General features: G+C 42.8%; 1 protein-coding gene across 2 annotated transcripts in view; it reads right to left on the bottom strand.

The window, feature by feature from the left end:
• The window catches only part of COL17A1 (collagen type XVII alpha 1 chain), a 40,444-nt gene extending 34,430 nt beyond the window's left edge, over positions 1–6,014 (bottom strand). The window contains exons 1-3 of one of the 2 annotated variants that reach the window (XM_050338607.1): positions 5,841–6,014; positions 1,319–1,384; positions 560–604 (exon numbers count right to left, since the gene is read on the bottom strand). In XM_050338607.1, coding sequence (XP_050194564.1) covers positions 560–604; positions 1,319–1,373 — 100 coding nt within the window. In that variant the 5' untranslated portion in view covers positions 1,374–1,384; positions 5,841–6,014. The remainder of the gene's footprint in view (positions 1–559; positions 605–1,318; positions 1,385–5,840) is intronic. The other variant, XM_050338598.1, reaches the window with a different exon arrangement.
• Positions 6,015–17,636: the final 11,622 nt, after the last annotated feature.

Below are 17,636 nucleotides of genomic sequence, written 5' to 3'. Positions count from 1 at the left end.
AGTGCAATTCCCTTCCAACTCAGCTGCAGCAAGCTAATAAAGAACGTGGTGGGATACAGAGTATGGAGGATTCTTCCCTACTTGGTACTTGTCCTTCCCTACAGAGGTAGAAATGACCTGTGACCTCTGATGTTACCCAAAAAGATTCACTCACTGTTGTCAACTGGGTAAGATGACAGGAGGATAATACACTGCAGCCCCAGCAGAGGAGGCTGCAGACCCATCACTTTTGATTCTTGTTCCCAAAATACAGTTACCACTGGAGACCCTATATCTGGACTTAAATCCCTGGAGAGTGTGGTCTACCAGTCTTAGTGGAGCTCATGGTTTTGCTTCTGACAATACCCAGATGGCTTCCCACATACTCTTCCTTCTCCCCAGTAACCAGTATTTTTGGAAAGGTTTTTCTGAAAATTGCTTTTCTTTGACTGCAAGTCTTTATGCACTGAGACCTGCTGCATCCAGGGATTTATGGAAATAATGGAAATAATGCAGACAAATAGCATGGAGAGGCACAGAACACTGAGCAGAAGTAATGCAATGACTGAAAATTACTTACTGGGCGGCAAGGACGTCAGTCTTGTGGTTACAGTCTCTGTAATAACTGAGGGGAAAAAAGGGTGCAGATGTAATGGCATGTTAATATAGCCAAACTAGATCAATCTTTTACTTATTTGTCATGCAGGAGCATGACTCAGCCAAAGAAGATCAACTCATTTAAATAAAAGTCCCTTAAGTCCACACTGCCTGGGGGCTGTGGCTGCATTAGCACACAATGCTGTGTGTTTCTTTGCAGGTCTTTCTATCTCTAAGAACATCACTGTCATGAAAGATTTTAGTCTTCACAAGATCCCTGTAAAACAAGGAACTGTTATTATTTCTGGGCACTTCTGAACCATTGCTGTAACTGCAAAGTTTATGGTCAGACCCCTTACTGGCTTCCTAGTTAATTCCCATATGGCCAGCAGGAAATTAGCCTCTGTTTTACACAAAGCCCCAAAGAGATATCTAAAGAACATGTTCTAGGCTACACAGGGCATTAATATCAGAGGTAGAAGCAGCATCCAAATGTCCACACTACTGGCTAGAAATGCTAAGACAGGGCAATCATCTGGTTAAACAATCAGGCTGTGATACACATCTCTAAATGTCTGATCTTGGCCCATTCTATTCCTTATTCTGACTTCAACAGAGAGATCAGAGTCAGGAGCAGAACTTAGTTCCGGTCCTCCCATAGGCATTCGATCCCTTACAAAATTGGCCATCCACTTCTGGGTTTTCTGGGCTGTGATACAAAACCAAAATATATCCTCCTTACGTCTTTCAGTAACTTCTGATCCATCTTGCCTTGTTTTCTTTGTTACAGAATCCATATCATTGCCACCTGCAAGGAAAACAGAGAGACTGCACTCAGAGTTCCGTGAATAGTAGGAAATGACAACAGCTCCCCACAAGTCCCTCTTGCTTCCTTCAGCTGGAGAGTAGACTGCCTGGAAGACATCTGTGCCAGGGAGTTTACAGTGCCCTTCCAGAGCCATATGATTATTACTAATAGACTGGCACCTACAACACTGGATACTGAAACACCAGAGGGATTGTAAAGCCAAGAAGTGAAACAGGGGCAACTGAAGCAAAGCCACTCAGTGATGGAGTTTAGACCTGGATTTATATCCAGACTTTGTGGCACTACACTTTGGTTTTGATGAAAACCACAGGATCCAAACACTACTCCCACACATCAGCTCTAAGCAGGACTCAGTACAGGATTAGCTGTGCAAGCAGTTGCAGGAGCAAGTTACCTGCACTCTGCCAGTACTGTCAGAAAAACCTAGGCAGAGATACTGTTGATCTGTCAACAGTAACACTGCATTCTCAGGGTACTTGGACCCTAAAGCCACAGCACTGATAGGACGTACCTTTAAACTAGCTATTTTTGGCAGCAAGGAACTCAGGTAGGAAGTGCTTTATCTTGCTTTACAGGCAGAGCAGCGACAGTTTGGGGACCCTATCTGTGGTTTTGGGATCTGATCTAATTTAATGCCTTAGGTCAGGTCAGTCTACATAGTGTTGGACTCAATGCTCTGAACACTGTGTACACTCTTTTTCATGACTTGAATCTCTTTCTAGTCAAAATTACAATCTTTAGTAGAGGTATGACTGTCTGCCAAGGCAGAAATACCACCAAAAAACGTGACTGTGGAAAAGAAACATCATTTAGAAAACACTTCTGTCAGAAGGAACCACACAGTTGCTCACTCCTAGTCTCTCTAAGATAACAAATCATCTTGTGTAGCCACAAACCATGAGAAGAGGTTCTAATTTACATACAAGCTCACAATAGGCTAAAACCCTTCACTACATTTGAAGTCTCCCCTTTAAAGATCCAGCTGTACCAAAACCTACACATTTAAAAGGTCAAGTCTTAAAAAAGCTTTGGGCGAAATTCCTTCCAAGTTTTAAAGCTCAGCTTGAGGCAGAACCCAAGACTGTGCCCCCCAGCACAGCTACCATCTGAGTTTGATCCTCACTTAACTCTCCTGGAAGGCGTAGCCCCCTTGAAGTTATGCTTGTACTGCCCATGTATGAATGACGACACAAGGCAGGATGCAGCAGAGAATCTGCAGGAATACCTGACGTTCAGATTCACTTCTGTCTTTGAGCAGCTCCTGCCATTCCCAGAGCTGGACAGGAACAGTTTGTGTGTGGAAGGCACACTGCCAGCCAAGCCAGTTTAGCCTCCTATGACAGACTCAGCTGAACTTTGCAGAGAACAACACAGTGCCCACAGCCCTCACTCTGCACTGCTGACCTGCACTGCTTGTCTAGACAGCCCTGTAAACGGGGTTCCTGAGGACACATCCAAGTCCTTACACAAGCTTGGTGGCAGTGGGATGGTGCTCAATCCTCACAGTGCTTGCTAACACTATGGACTTCCAGGGGAAGATCCAAGGTGTTGATTCCAAGGCCTATGCAAGACTGCAGCTATATGCATTAGGAGAGTTCCTCCTCCAGTGGGATGACAGTCCCCTGCAAGGTAAGGGGTCCTCCAAGAAAAGGCAATATCTTTGCTATTCTTCCTTTCTGCATCAACAGTGGAAGCATCTTTCAAGTTCTCCCCATAAAAACGGATTCTGGAAGCTGTTGTCTAGATGTCAGCACTGTTGGCTTTGTCAGTGTTTTTGGTAAGGAACACAGTTTCGTATTTGGAAACTGCTTTTCTACTGCTTTGTAAGCCCCAGAACTCCACTTCCTCTCTGCTATTGGGAAGTGTTGTTGGTTATGGAAGAGGCCAGCACCACCACGGAGGGAATGCATCTTCTGCATCATTGCCTTCTCTTGAGAGAGGGGAGTATCTTGCTGTGATGGTAATTAAAAAAAGAATAACAATAGGTTAAAGCCCATCTTTGGAGCCATGCATGTCACAGCACGGCCTCAGCACACAGTGCACTTTGAATCCAGGTTGCACATGTATTTGCCACATGGATGCAAAAGCCAGCCCAGGCTACAGCAGGCTGACTGAGCTGGATTTCCATCATCTGCCAGGATTGACTCATCTCACCAGCTCCTACCAGATTCACAAAGACATAGCTGTGGGCTATGTCTGTGGAAAGCAATAGCACTGTTGAATCAGAGAAGCCAACTGCAATCATCCCTGAGCAACAAGCAGGAACTTGTGAAGTGGCATCACTTTCAAACAGGCCAGGTAGAATAAGACAGGGAAACCCTATGGCCACCTTCCCACAAGCTCAGTGGTCATAGTGTACTTGTGGCACTCACAGACACAGGGAACTTGCAGACATTATTGGCACTAGGAAGCAGGAGAGATCTGGCACTGCCACACTTGTGCACACTCTGCTTCCTCTCTGGACAGCACTGAAAGCAGGACAGCAACAGCTGCCCAGCATTCAAGGCATGCTCAGGTCTGTGCTTTCCACAAAAGCCTGACAGCGCACGGTGTCTTCTGCATCCCCTGTGCCACTTGCTTGGAGTGCAGCACACTGACAAGGGCACTGAGCCAGTCTGAGATGGGATATTCTAACACCTCTTATTATTTTAGGATTTAGGTATTGGGTGAAATGGTAAGAAAGTTTATAATAAACATTTTTCAAAGGGTAGGTGAATAACCACAAGGATATATTTTGGTAGAAAATTAAAAGTAGGCATGCTTCAGATTCTTTTATCCCTCCACAATGTGCTCCCAGTTTTCATGTCAGAATGCTGTTGCGCTCACAGCACATACTTTCAGCTCTCTCCTCTCTCCATTAATAAGGCTCCTGCTGTGAGACACTCTATTAGGAGAAAGAGGCAGCAGCAAGTGTTGAGATTAATAATATTTAATGTCACTGGAACCCTTTGATCATGAATACTCTAAGACTCAGTAGACACCTCCAAATGATGCCACTGACTATGTCTCCCATGATGTCGAATGTCTTTTAGGGTGCCCCTTCCTCTCAACCAAGCCTTTCAGGTGCCACTGTCCTGGAACTAATAGAACTGGTTAAAAAATGGCCCTTTATCTTTCTTTTACCCCACAGACTAGGAATCTGACTTTCTCATTCTGCTCTAAAAGCTGTTCCTTTGGAGTTGTTTTATCAAAACCTACACAGTTAGAATTGAATCAACCAAATCATGCTTCCAAAATCTGCTCATTTTGTAGACTCACTGGATGATGTTAATGCCAGGGAAGCTGGTTAGATGTCCAACCAAAGCTTGGACATGCTGTAGGAACCAAATTCTGCTCTGCCCACAACTTCTCTTGTCTTCTTTGACACCAATATGTGCTCATATCCCAGAGCACGAGCAACAAGCACTGCCCAGACTTCACTCTGCTCTGCCAGATGCCTTCCTTTCAAAAACGTGTCCTCACCGTCCCTATTTAACTGAGCTACTCAGAAAGAAACAAGCCAAAGCAAGGCCATTCTGACCAGCACAACTTCTTGGCTCTGGCACAGAAAGGAAGACAAACAACCCGGTATTAATCAAAAAAGTGTTTGCAGAACGGGAAAGTGCTGCTGTCACCATTTCACAGATGAAGCAGCTACTCACAAAAGGACAAGTAACCTTTGCAAAGTCACTCTACAATCAGTCTAAAGACAGAAAAAGAAGACAAGTCTTTCACTTTATGCCACTATGTTCAAATTGCTAAACCTGCTGTAGGAAGGATTCAAACTGATTCTCAAATCAGACTTTTCTGATTTGTTGTGACAAAAACACTTTACAGTGCTTCATAATCTTCTAAGACAAAAATATGGCACAAAGTCCATAGTAAATGAGTCACTGCTGATAAAAAATCCCACCTGTTTGAGACAAAGCAAAGTTTGTCCATGGCAACACAAACCTTCACTCAAAATTATTCTCAAGACTAGAGAACAACTTACTTAGTATTACACCCTGTACCCACCATCTGAAGCTCAAATTTACAACTATTACTCTTCCAGCACATTCCAGATCTGCTCAGATTTTAAAACAGCCAACAGATGATCTGTATTGCACTATGCCGATACCCTTATGGAACAGAGAACATTCAGCTAAATTTTATCTATTCTACAATAGTTTCACAAAATGCATTAAAAATGTACCCATAGTTTGGCTTCACATTTCTTATCTCCCAGCAGGTGACTCCTTTCACTGGATACTCACTTTAAAAGAGTAGTATTCACTGACAAACAGAAAACCAAAATGACCCAGCCCTTACACAACCTTATTTTTATATTGCATTCCCCACAGAAAAAAGTAACACCTCCTTTATTTTGCCTTGTTTTTAAAGGAATCTGGAAGACAGGGAAAAAAAGGATACCTTTTTCTGATTTTTTGCTTTTTTTATTAGTAATATAACTTACCTGGAATGCTTTGGTTACTGAACTGAAAATCTGTTTTTCTCCTCAAGCGCTTCCTTCCTACCAAAAATTTGCCACCTTCACTTTATATCATGTCCTTCCAAAGGTGTGTGGAATCTGAGTGATCATCCAAAAATGCTCACCTCTTCTTTATTTAACCTGGTTTATTCTCACCCTTCTTCTGCTCTTCTATTCCCGTGCTCTTTAACAAGTCCCAACAAAGGCGTGTCGTGGTTTCCTGCCTCACCCTACCCTTCCAATTATCTGACACTTGCTGGAAAAAAAGATCTGCCTCCAGGAATCAAACTTTATTGAAATAAGAAAGGCTCCTACCTGTTTGCTCAGGTAGATTAACTATTTAGATCCCAGACAGAGGTCTGAAGGCTTAAGTCAGGGCACACGAACAGCTGTGGCAGTACTTCCTGATACACGATCAGAGATCTGTTTTGGCATTTTCTTATAGGAAATTATAAGCACCTGCTGATGCCACTGCAAAGCTGGCTGCAAGCTAAGCATATTTTGCAAGCTTGCAAATACAAGAGGCTGAACTATCAGCTACTACCAATTGGCTGAAAACCACTCAAGTCAGTGGTCTGAAGTGCCTTGCCAACCCCACAGATATCTCTGCTCTATTCACAAGGCAGCAATATTAATAAATAAAAATACACCCAACTGAGTAAGGAACAAAATGTCTTCCATGAATACTAACTGCAAACTTCTTGCTGAATAGGAACTGAAGCAGAAGACCAGCCATGGTGGGTCAAAGCAGAACTCCTATCTAGCTCATGACCCTGCCTTCTAACCATGTCTCATTGTGACAGCCCTGGGAAGACGATGGGAACAGGAAAAAGGAATATTTTCCTGGTGTACAGAGTCAAATGCAGCAGCACTGCAGTCATTCTTTGACAGATATTTTCCATTAATATGTCCAGTTAGGTTTTTTAATCCATACATTTTAGTATGTACAGTGTCCTACAGCAAAGATTTTTAAAGCTTAACCATACCTTGTATAAAGGGTTTTCCCCTGCCGAACATGACAGTGCCATTTGGTGCCCCGTGCTTCCTGACAAGAATCAGAATCCACCTTGGCTTTTATCGTCCTACACAGATTTTAACAGGTTTGTTCCCCTGAAAGAACTTAACACTTCATGTGGATTTTTGCACAGATCTTTTGAGGGGCTGTAGCTGTGCTCTGTCAAGATAGTACTCTGTTCTTTTAAGTTCCACACTGAAAATTTCCAAAGGTGTGAAGGGACATAGCTGCTCTACAGCACTGCACTCCACTCCAAAGGCTATGCCCTGTGTTTGTTGATGGGGATCAAGACTTCTTCAAAATTCATCAATGCATCTCCTAAATCCCAGAACTTGTAATTATATTAATCTTCAGCAGGCAGATATTTATGCAGTAAAATCTCCTCCCTGCATGGAGGAAGCATCCATTACTCTGCCTTCAGAACATTAATCAAAGGAAATTTAGCTGTCTAAACAAGCTGCATGTGGTAATTAAGTCATTAGGAGGGGTAGAGCTCATCCTGGGACTCGGCCCAACTGCACTTGGCTTAAGCCTTGACCAAAAGGATAAAAGTGGCTCTAGCTTTTTGAACTTCGTGCTCTTTGAATATGACACATAAATAACTGCTCTCTTATTATCACCTGCATTAAAACCTGCACTTTGTTCAACTCATTGGACATCTGCTTCCAGCACAACCCACAGTGTGTGCTTCAGACACAGCCTGACTGCTCACAGACAGAAGGTGTTAAAGAAATGACAGCACTGAATGAGCTCTGTAAGACCCACCAATATGAGGGAGACTTACTGGAATGGCACACACACTTCACTGCAGCAAGATGTGGGACCTCACATTTTCAGATAATGTTCTCAGGACTGGAGGAACTTCCTCCTTCCTTTACCTTTGTCTATGTATAAACAAAAGGGAGCATCAAAATTTTGATAAAATGTGAAAATTACAGTATTTTAATGTCTGCAATGTTGTCAGGACAAAGATACTGGTTTAATGTTTATTGAGAACAAAGTGCTCATGGAGCATCTCTTCATGAGTCATTTTGCCAATTTATTACTGGAAAGGAAAAGAAGGTGGAGTATGACATAGAGGTGACTTGAGATGAAACTGAAAATAAATCATATCTTGAGAATCACTGACTCTACTTCTTAAAGGGTCAATTTAGGAGAAGATGGAGTTGATGATGCTGCCTGCTGAAACATTATTAGTTCACTCAGGTTCCTACTGGGCAAGTGTCAACATCAAGGACATAATTTAGAGAGGTCCTGAGCTGCTTCACCTGTCACTGAAGTTGGTGATTATCCCTGATACTCAGAGTCACTGCAAGTCAGGTGCCCAGCTGGCACAATCAATTAACTGCAGCAGACCTCGCTTCAGGTCGTCATCAGCTGCCACTTCTGCAATAACAGGGGTGTGTGGACCAGTGGTTAGATCAGGGGAGGCACCTTGAGCTTCTCTCGGATGTAACAATCCCCCTCCCCCCCATCATTCCATCCCCTATTTGTCCTGCTCAATTTTGCTTGTAGAAGGCGAAGTCTGTAGAGGTGGAGTCACACTGCTGCTGGAGGTACCTGGGAATGTTCTACCAGATGCAGAGTTTGCTGCTTTCCCTGCTCCCAGCACACAAAGAAGCCTCGATGCCTCAGTCTGGCAGTTAGAGAGATCAAATCGCAGTTGAGGACAGCACCATCTTCACAGTGAAAGATGCTCCAACAGTTTGCAGCACCTGATGCTGGCTCTGAAAAAGCTGAGAAGTTGAGGCAGAACTCTACCCTGCACATTCACTGCTCCTAGAGTAGTGCTGTGCCACAGCACATCTGAATCACTTTTTACTCTGCAAGGGCAGCCTGAAGATAAAGGGTCTCAAAGCTAGACCAGCTTGTTCTGTCCATTCTCTAAGAGCTTAAGTTGTGTTCATGGTTTAGAAACAGCCAAGTTATGACAACTTGTCATCTTCAACTTGAAAGGCAGCTCTGGAGCACAGAATAAGGTGTATATTGGTCTGATAATTCTGTCATGATTGATACATAAATTACACAACTAGTGAATCAGCCAAGAAGCTGATTGGAATAGTGCAGGCCCACACAAGGATGGTTCGCACAGGCAAGGAGAAGCCACACCTATTTCTGTGTAGCAACTGCAGTTCCCTCCATGCCTTGGTTTTACACAACTGCGCCAGGCAGCCACTGAACCAACCAGAGCCTCTTGAGTCACCCCTTGACTCAGTGCCCCAAGTCCACAAATTGCACATCACTTGGGAAACTCACCGTGAGTAACCTCGGGCATGAATAAAAGCCTTGTGGGGAACTGATCATTGCTTCTGGGCTGCAGGGAGGTGAGTAATGTCAGGATGCAAAAAAACATTGCTAACTCAATCTCCTGGGTCCCAAGAGACTTCAGTGATCAAGAGGTCTTGGCTGTTTGGACCCACTAATACAAAGACTGTACAGCTAAGTACTGCGTTTCCTCTCTCCTCCTGGCTTTATATAACATACCACACAGCTTAAGATGTTAAGCACAGTACAAATAATAAATAGCAATAATTATAATAAATAAATCTATATTGCATGTGGAGTATTATAAAACACTGATCGTCCATAGTGCAGGACAAACTGAATTGGAGTAGCCCAGAGAGGAGGGGCTGGGCTGTTCTGGTCAGGGACAGCCAGCTGGGAGGAGGCAGCTGGAGACTTGGGCTTGCTGCTCTTACTGTTACCATGTAGACAGGAGGGTCTTTTCAGTAGCTATTGACAGCTGTCTACCTCTGCTCAGAGACAAATCTGTACAGACACTCAGGCCCTGGTGCTGTCATGGTGCTCTGCAATACAATTGCCTGATATTTACTATTAGCAGCAGCAAGCAGCTCAGTCCAAGGGCTGGGGATGGACATGTGCATTGTCTTCTGTGTCTGGGACTGCTCCTGGTGATGTAATTTTGGTGACAGATAGATCCAAACAAAACACACCTGTGACCTCTTAAAGGACCCCTGTCTTCCACACAGCTTTTTATGTGCATTGGTGCTTGGGCACATTTTACATCTCTGTACAGGCTGTACAGCAGGAGATGGCTGTCAGAGCCAGAAGTTATCACCTCTAATGGCATCAAGGTTGGGATGTTAACAAACATGTTAACATGTTGGTGTGTAACAAAGGTGGCCTGCTGTCATCTCTCTCTCTCTCCACACCCCATGTCCCTGTCCCCATAGAAATTAGGGAGCTACTCCAGCTGTCCAGCACACCACAGCATCTGCCAGGAAACAGGGCTGTGAAGCAGATGATCCTGATCACTGCCACTCCGAGGGGCTTTGCTGTGAGTTTAAACTAAGTAATTTTCATCCATAAGACTCTTCTCCTTCCCAGTGCTGGCATGATGAATAATCCCTTTCACTTTGTCCTCTAGGTAAGAGCTGCCTGCAACACATGCTGCATATGGCAGGACAGCTGTGAGCTGGACTGAGTCTCTTATGTGATGCTGACAGTTATTGACAATCAGCCCACTGCCCAGTCTGCTTCATCAAAGACAAAGGAACCAGTCCTTGAGTATTTTACTTCTCACAGAAAGCAAGATTGATTCATAGGAGCAAATAATTTCCTGTCCCCTGGCTTTTAGAAAACTAATACCTGTTTGCAAGCTTACCTGTGACCTCTTAAAACAGTTTTACCACCAGTGGCTTTTAGACAAAAACTATGCATGCTAATCTCACACATCAAATGTTTCAGGCATGCAGGCAGCAAAGGGACACAACCAATGCCAGAATGACCTGGCTGTGGTGCTGCCAATATACACAGTGGAGCGAAGTCACAGCAAGCTGTTTACAAAAAACTGGTAATGTGAAAAAAAAAGAACAATGCTTTTCTAGCAGCACTAAAGAAAACAAGATATGATTTGCGACTAACTCACCAGCATATCCACGGTTGAAATTCCAAGCAATTACTATTCCAAACAAACAATTCAACCAGTTCTACCTGTACCAGTCCAAAGCCTGCAGCTTAAGCACCATTACAAAAAGAAACACAGGCAGAATTGCAGTGCAACACTGCATACAGGACAAAGCTTGAGACAATACTTATCTTGGAGATCTGCCTCAGAAAATGATGGGTGTTGGCAAATAAGCCTGATTTCTGTCTGCAATCTTGACAGAAAATTCAAAACACATATTGGCAAAAAAAATCCTGATGAAAAATCTCTGCTGGGCTCAACTACAGCTCACAGCAACTCATCTCCTATACATATAGAGGGGTTCTCATTAGCAGGATGGGAAATGCAAGGGAGGGTACCAAAGAGTCCCTGAGAAAAGTTTTCTTTTGCCCTCCCCTTTACCAGCCCTACACATTCCTGCCCTGCAAATCCTTTTCCTTGCTGAGTTTCACAGGGGCATTTTTGTATCAAGGATTATTTCACCACCCAGAGAGGATTTTCAGCAGCCTTCAGGAACAGAAGTGCCACTGATGCTGCCGTGTCACTTAGGTGAGTTTGTGCATAGAACAAAAACATCTTCTGAAAGTACCTGGGCACTCAGAACGAAAATAAACACAAGATTGTGCATAAAGCCCACAGCTCATTCCCAGTCTAAGGAACCTGGCCAAGCACTGGGGATCACTGCTGGGGAATAACAGAAGAAAGCACCAGAACTGTTGCTGCAACTGAGCTGAAACTGCAACCAAGTCTGTACTGTTTGTGGTACATCTGAACCCCATCCTCAACCTCACTAGCCTTATCTATATTGTCAGGATCTAAATTTGCTTCCAAAATAGATTCCTTCATGATCCACATTGTTTACACACAAGATTGTGCTAAGAGAGAGCATCAGCCAGAGCAGCTTGGGGGCAGGCCCAGAGCACAAGCAGAGCCCAACACTCCTTTGCTCAAGCAGTCCAGTTTGATACAGTGCACAGTTAAATACAAGCAGGTGTCACTAGTTTTCACATATCCCAAAAGGTTTTGGAGCAGGATGCAGCCATCCTTAGGTTTTCTAACCAGTATGCAAGGGATTTTGCAGTGCATTTTCTCCAGAACTTGGCTTGTCCTAAATGCTGCATCAATACAATGAACCCAGACTACCAGTTTCCTAGACCAAGACAAAACTGATTGCATGGAGCAAAAGCCAGTGACTTCATGGATGTGGCAGGTTTTTACTGAGTACTCTTGATGTGGTGCTTACACTGTACACAGACCCTCTATGGCCCTTCCAGGTCCAAGAGGAACAGAGTTTGTGAGAATGTGGAGTGGCATGTGCAGCTTCTCAGACAGCAGAGCTCCCAGTGCTGGGCAGGGGATCCCCAGCACCAGAAGCAAGTACAATGAGCATATCTTGCAACAAATTTATCAAGCCTTGCAGGTCACTAAGAGAACATGCTTCAGTTTTGAGGGGTTCTGATTTAGTGTGGAAGCAAATTATCACCCAAGGAAAAAGAATTAAGGGATAAGGACATCTTAAATATGTATTCAATCTGTTAATTTTCTGGTTTGTACTCAACCATATGAGACCACTGGGAATGAAATACATTTCAGCGACTGTTTTCAGCCTCAGATTTTCTGAGGAACTTGTGGTAAGTAAAAGAAGCATATTGCCAAATGATTTTCATCTTCAATGGAGGGATATTCCCCACCTTTAAAAATCTTCAGAAGTCTGCAAGCTGAAAAAGGCTGAAAACTCTTCTATCTGATCAGCAAAAAGATGTCAAAAGCATGGAACATGCAGGACAAGAATGCCATGTTAGATATCTGTGTGTGTGTATATATATATTTTTATATATATATATATACACAGACACACATATATAGACGTACATCAGGTATACCATGGTCAATCCCTTCTGCAGGGATATTTCCTAGCACATGGAAAGTACCAGCAATTTTGGATTCAGGATAGAGAGTAAATGATGATTCAAACTCAGGCTACTTTATTAACACAGATCTTTCCTGTGCCCACCAATATGTCATGTCAGTCTGCCACCATGGAAAACATAAAAACTTGAAATAAATAAAAATAGCCAGATCAAGTTTTTGAGCTTTTCAGTGTTTATGTTTGCACACAACAGGGTTTTGCAGTGCCTGGGTGGTGTGTCTCCCACTAAGGTTTAAACATGGAAAACCATGCATTTCTCCCAAAAATGGGTGCTTAGATAGATCACATTTTTGAACCATTTATGGTAATGTTTTCAAGCTGTAGTCTGGCTCTAGGCAGAACTTGAAGAAAGTCATTCCTAAGTGAGACTGCTACAATCCAAACACAGAAATAAGAGAGTTGATTTTCCAGATATGAATGGTGGTAACACCTGGACATAGTTACACACAACACTTTTCTGGGATCACTACTTATAGTAAAGGGGGTGTTTGTGTGTGTGTGTGTGTGTGTGTGAAAGCACAAAACTATATTTCCACTCCTTTAGCAGGCAAATAAAAACATTTTAAAAACACATACTTCATATACCTCCATGAGGCTTGGTTTTTCACTCAGTTCTGCCAGGTTTACATACCTGAGATTCAAGAACAGTAACTCACCTCTCTGAGTTTCTGCCTTTATATTTGAACTTCTCTGAGATCAAATGATGTAGCAGGTAACTGTCTGGCAGTACATTAACACTGATGGGGTAAAAGTCACCCTCTAGTCTGAAGTCCATGTCAATCCAACCCTGTGATTAGACAGTCTGTCGTGGACTACTGGGGCCTTGAGAAAATGTTTCCTTTAAAATAATAAGATTTCCGAGGGAATTGTCAAGCTTAGGTAGCAAAGTTTCTGAGGGGGGAAAAAAAGTGGGTTTGTACAAACATGTTAGAACAGCTGTGCTCCGTATATCCTGGGAAGTTCTGACTATTCCCCAGGACCATGAATAATGAAGACTGAGGCCATTCAGCAAATTTCCTGAGTCAGACTTCGAATGGAAGACTGCGAAGTTTTACAAGATTTCTGCCCAGAGATGGTCCCTGTCAACATGATCCTTTTTCTTTGTTAGGAAGGTGCTTCCTGTGATTAGGCTCTCAAGCATTTCAGGGTGGTGCTCACTTTTCACTGCCAAAGTAAACAACAGAATGAAAAGTCCCTGCTGGGCTACTAAGGTGTTCCCTCTAAGGGAACATGCTCTGCTGTGAGCCCTGTTTATTGCCACTGATCACTACGGATTTATCACCGATTGGCATTTATCACAGCACAGACTGGATTGGTGGTATAATTAGGGATGGGCATTTCAGCTCACACCATGTTTTTGTTCTCTTGGGTGCTTCACAGCATAAATCAATTTCCAAACACATGCATATCTGAGGATTGCAAAACAGTTTTAAATCAAGAGACTGCTTTCCAATACTATAAATTCAGACTGTGCACGCATTTGTTTAGATCTGGATTAACAGCACACAACATTTTATTTTGATTCTGAAGGTGACAGACCACTTGCTGTCACTGCTTGTGGCAAGAAGGTGTGTGAAACTGTTTTTATTCCTGTTTCTAGTGTTATTTATTTGCTGAACTGGTCCTCAGAAAGGCTTGAATCCTTCTTGGCTGCTGTCATGCTGCACCTGCTTTTCCTGGGGCACACAGGCTCAACCTGCCATGTGCAGGCTTGCAAAGCCCCAATTTAAATGGCACTCCTATATAAGAGGATACATTCCACAGGCATAAAATATTATTATCCGATACACATGACTAGAAGTCTGCTGAGCTCCTGCAGGACTGCAAGCACAAGATGGGACATGACACTCCTGGTAAAATCGCTCTCCAGAACACATCTCACGTGGCAGCTGAAAGCTTCCTTCGTGTTCTCAGTACTGAGGTTGGAGCCAGCCTTGGAAACCCTTCTCTCTCACACTGCAAAAATTACTGATGTAAAGGATGATTCAATCTCATTAGATACTAGCTCTCACTTCTTCAGTTGTCTCTTCTTTGGAAACATTCTCCTACATTACTGAAATTATGGCTCCAACACTTTTTTCTCTTCCCCTCTTCAAGAACTGCTAAGTATCCTCCTCAAGACAGAGATATTAACTGTCCTCTTTCTACTTCTTTCATAAATTTTCCTTATCTTCTCTTTTTAGCAAGGAGCTATGGAAATTTATTAATTCCTGAGTTTTGTGGTCCTAGGAGGGAAGCTGTTACTTCAATTTACATTTAAGTAGAGTTGTGTGAGTTTTTCAAATTTAGTACCTTTCCCTGGTCTACTCACTTCAACTGTGCTGTGAGCTACTCTTTATTTACAAAATGGAACTGCTCATCTAACTTGCAGTACATTGTTTCTACTCCTTGATTTAATACCCGAACCTTTGATTTACAAGTGATAGGATTTTTAGCTTTCCTGGCTATTTTTTCCAAGAAAGATAGATCACCATCCCTACTGAGTTCTGCTGGAAGGACATTCACTCCCTTGAGGCAGCCAAATGCACCACCAGGTCTATACTGAGGTGATATGTTGTGCATAACACCTGCTTTGATAAGCATTTATTCATGATAAAAGTAATATTCATTTAATCAGAAATGTCAGCTGTTACACTGGTTACAGTATCAGCTTATATTTGGCTGCCATGTACCCCTTTTTTCTAACCCAACCCCCCCCAATCTCTTCAGCCCAGCAAACACTAAGAAAATGAAGAACTGGATTATTGCAAACAAGAATTGGTTTATAGCATCAATAAAAAGCTGAGTCTGGAATAGAAGACTGATACAACAGTTCTCAAGTTTTGTGGGTTTTTTTAAAATGCTATTTTCAGTAAGCAAAGAAGCTGTGAACTCCAAAGCTGCTGTTTCTATACTGCACACTGTGCCCATGGTAAGAGTGCAGAGACAATATGTGAGAGGGTAAGAAAAGTACTTCATTTTTATTGCACCTTGAATAAAAAGAGAACTCTGACCAAAGTCCTTTAAAGTGATCCAGTCCAGAAGCTCCATGTCAATACTGGATCCACAGAAGCTTTGATCCACAGATCTGCAAAGGCTTTTGTCCTCAACAGAGGAACCTGAGGCTCACAGTGGAAGACACCAAACAAGGCTGTGATGGATTTGGTCACTGGTTCTTAATCCCTTGTGTACCACCAGTATGGAATCTTGCTCCTCCTAATTATGGGGTTTTAATCCATATAATGGAAATTTTAAGCCATATAAAAATATTTTATAAATACTAACATTTATTTCACAGTGCCTTTTATCTGTACTTTGTTGTGTCAAAATTATAGCATGTGTGAACATCCTTCTATTTTGATATGCAGCACTTCAGTAATCTTGATCAAGTTTCACATATACCCCAGCATAGAATTCCTGACCATACAAATGTTCCCACAGACACAGAACAACAGACCAGATCCACAGAAAACAGTTACAACACAGATGCAACACTTCTCTTCAGAAACCAGCCATAAAAAAACAGATACAAGGGTTAAAATAAACCAAACCTCACACTTTCTTTTTTTTTGCCTTGACTCTGAGACAGTTATGAACAGACATATGTAAAAACTGGAAACTGTGGCTGGAGTTACAGAGTAGTTAGAGACACACCATTTATCAATAGTTAGAATAAGAGTAAATATTTGAGCAATATTATAGAAGCAAAAAGCCATGGCTCACAGCTCACTAACAAGTGTTTTTCAATCTTTTTTTTATGATCTCTCACTGTTCTTTAATCTAGAACTTCTTTTAGTTTGCGGCTTTCTTCTCATGTGTGTTTAAAGCAGTTTTCAGCACCTTTCATGGTTATTTTATGCTCCTCACACCTCTCCAAGTTTCTCACTTTTCATTGGAGATCATGCTTCTGCAAGCAAATCTCTAGCCAGACACACCTTCGCCACACAATCCAGAAATGATATGCTAATTCCAACCAAAAACTGTGTTGAAGGATAAACAAAGAGAAGATTTGTGGCCCAGAAGAAAACAGAACAGAGCAGTGCCCCGTTCATATTATTTATTTCTGTCTTGTAACAACACAGAGGTAGAACCAGAGAATCAGAGAATGGTTTGGGTTGAAAGCGACCTCAAAGACCATCCAGTTCCACCCCCTGCCATGGGCAGGGACACCTTCCACTAGACCGGGTTACTCAGGGCCCTGTCCAACCTGGCCTTGAACACTCCCAGGGATGAGACATCCACAGCTTCTGTGAGCAACCAGTGCCTGTGCCTCACAATGACAATGCTAAGGTGACAACCAGCTCCTAAAGATGCCAAAGCTGATGGGGAGGTTTTTTCTTTTCAGCAGGACTCGTATTTCTGTGGAACTAGGCAGGGACGCTTCTTCATTTTACCTGGTGACTTCTTTCACTCATTTCTCCTGATGGGTACAAGGAAAAGAAGATCCCAAGCTGGCTGAGGGTCACACTGCCTTGAACAACAGGGTTTTTCCTGGAGTAGCTCACCATTTTTGCAAAAGGTGAATATTACAATTTCAGTTGTAATGAGCAAAACAACAAAATAAACAAGGAATATTCAGAGAAAGATAATGAGCAGTAACCAGCTTTACCAGAAAAGGCTCTACATGATCTGGTTCCCAGGCTCCAAGTGACTCTTTTACTCCTAGGTCTCTCCAGTAATGGCCATCAGTGATTCTATCACTCCTTCACACAATGTTGCATGCAAGAGGATCTCATTATACAAACCAGCTTTTCTCCAGTGCCAAGGAGGCATTTAAAATCAAAAGTAAAGGGAGAAGAGGTGGCATGATGGCAAGTACACTGTGCTCCAGCTGCTCAGCTGGAAGGGCTGATGAAAGAGGAAGCTTTTCTTTTCAAGGCTTGATCACTGACTTCAGATGAGCAGATTATTTTTTAAATAGTTCTGAGGAAAACATTTGCAAGCGAACGC

The sequence above is a fragment of the Myiozetetes cayanensis genome, unplaced genomic scaffold (assembly GCF_022539395.1).
Source record: "Myiozetetes cayanensis isolate MyiCay16 unplaced genomic scaffold, myiCay2020 scf10, whole genome shotgun sequence".
NCBI lineage: Eukaryota > Metazoa > Chordata > Aves > Passeriformes > Tyrannidae > Myiozetetes > Myiozetetes cayanensis.
This window is presented reverse-complemented; position numbering and strand designations above follow the sequence as displayed.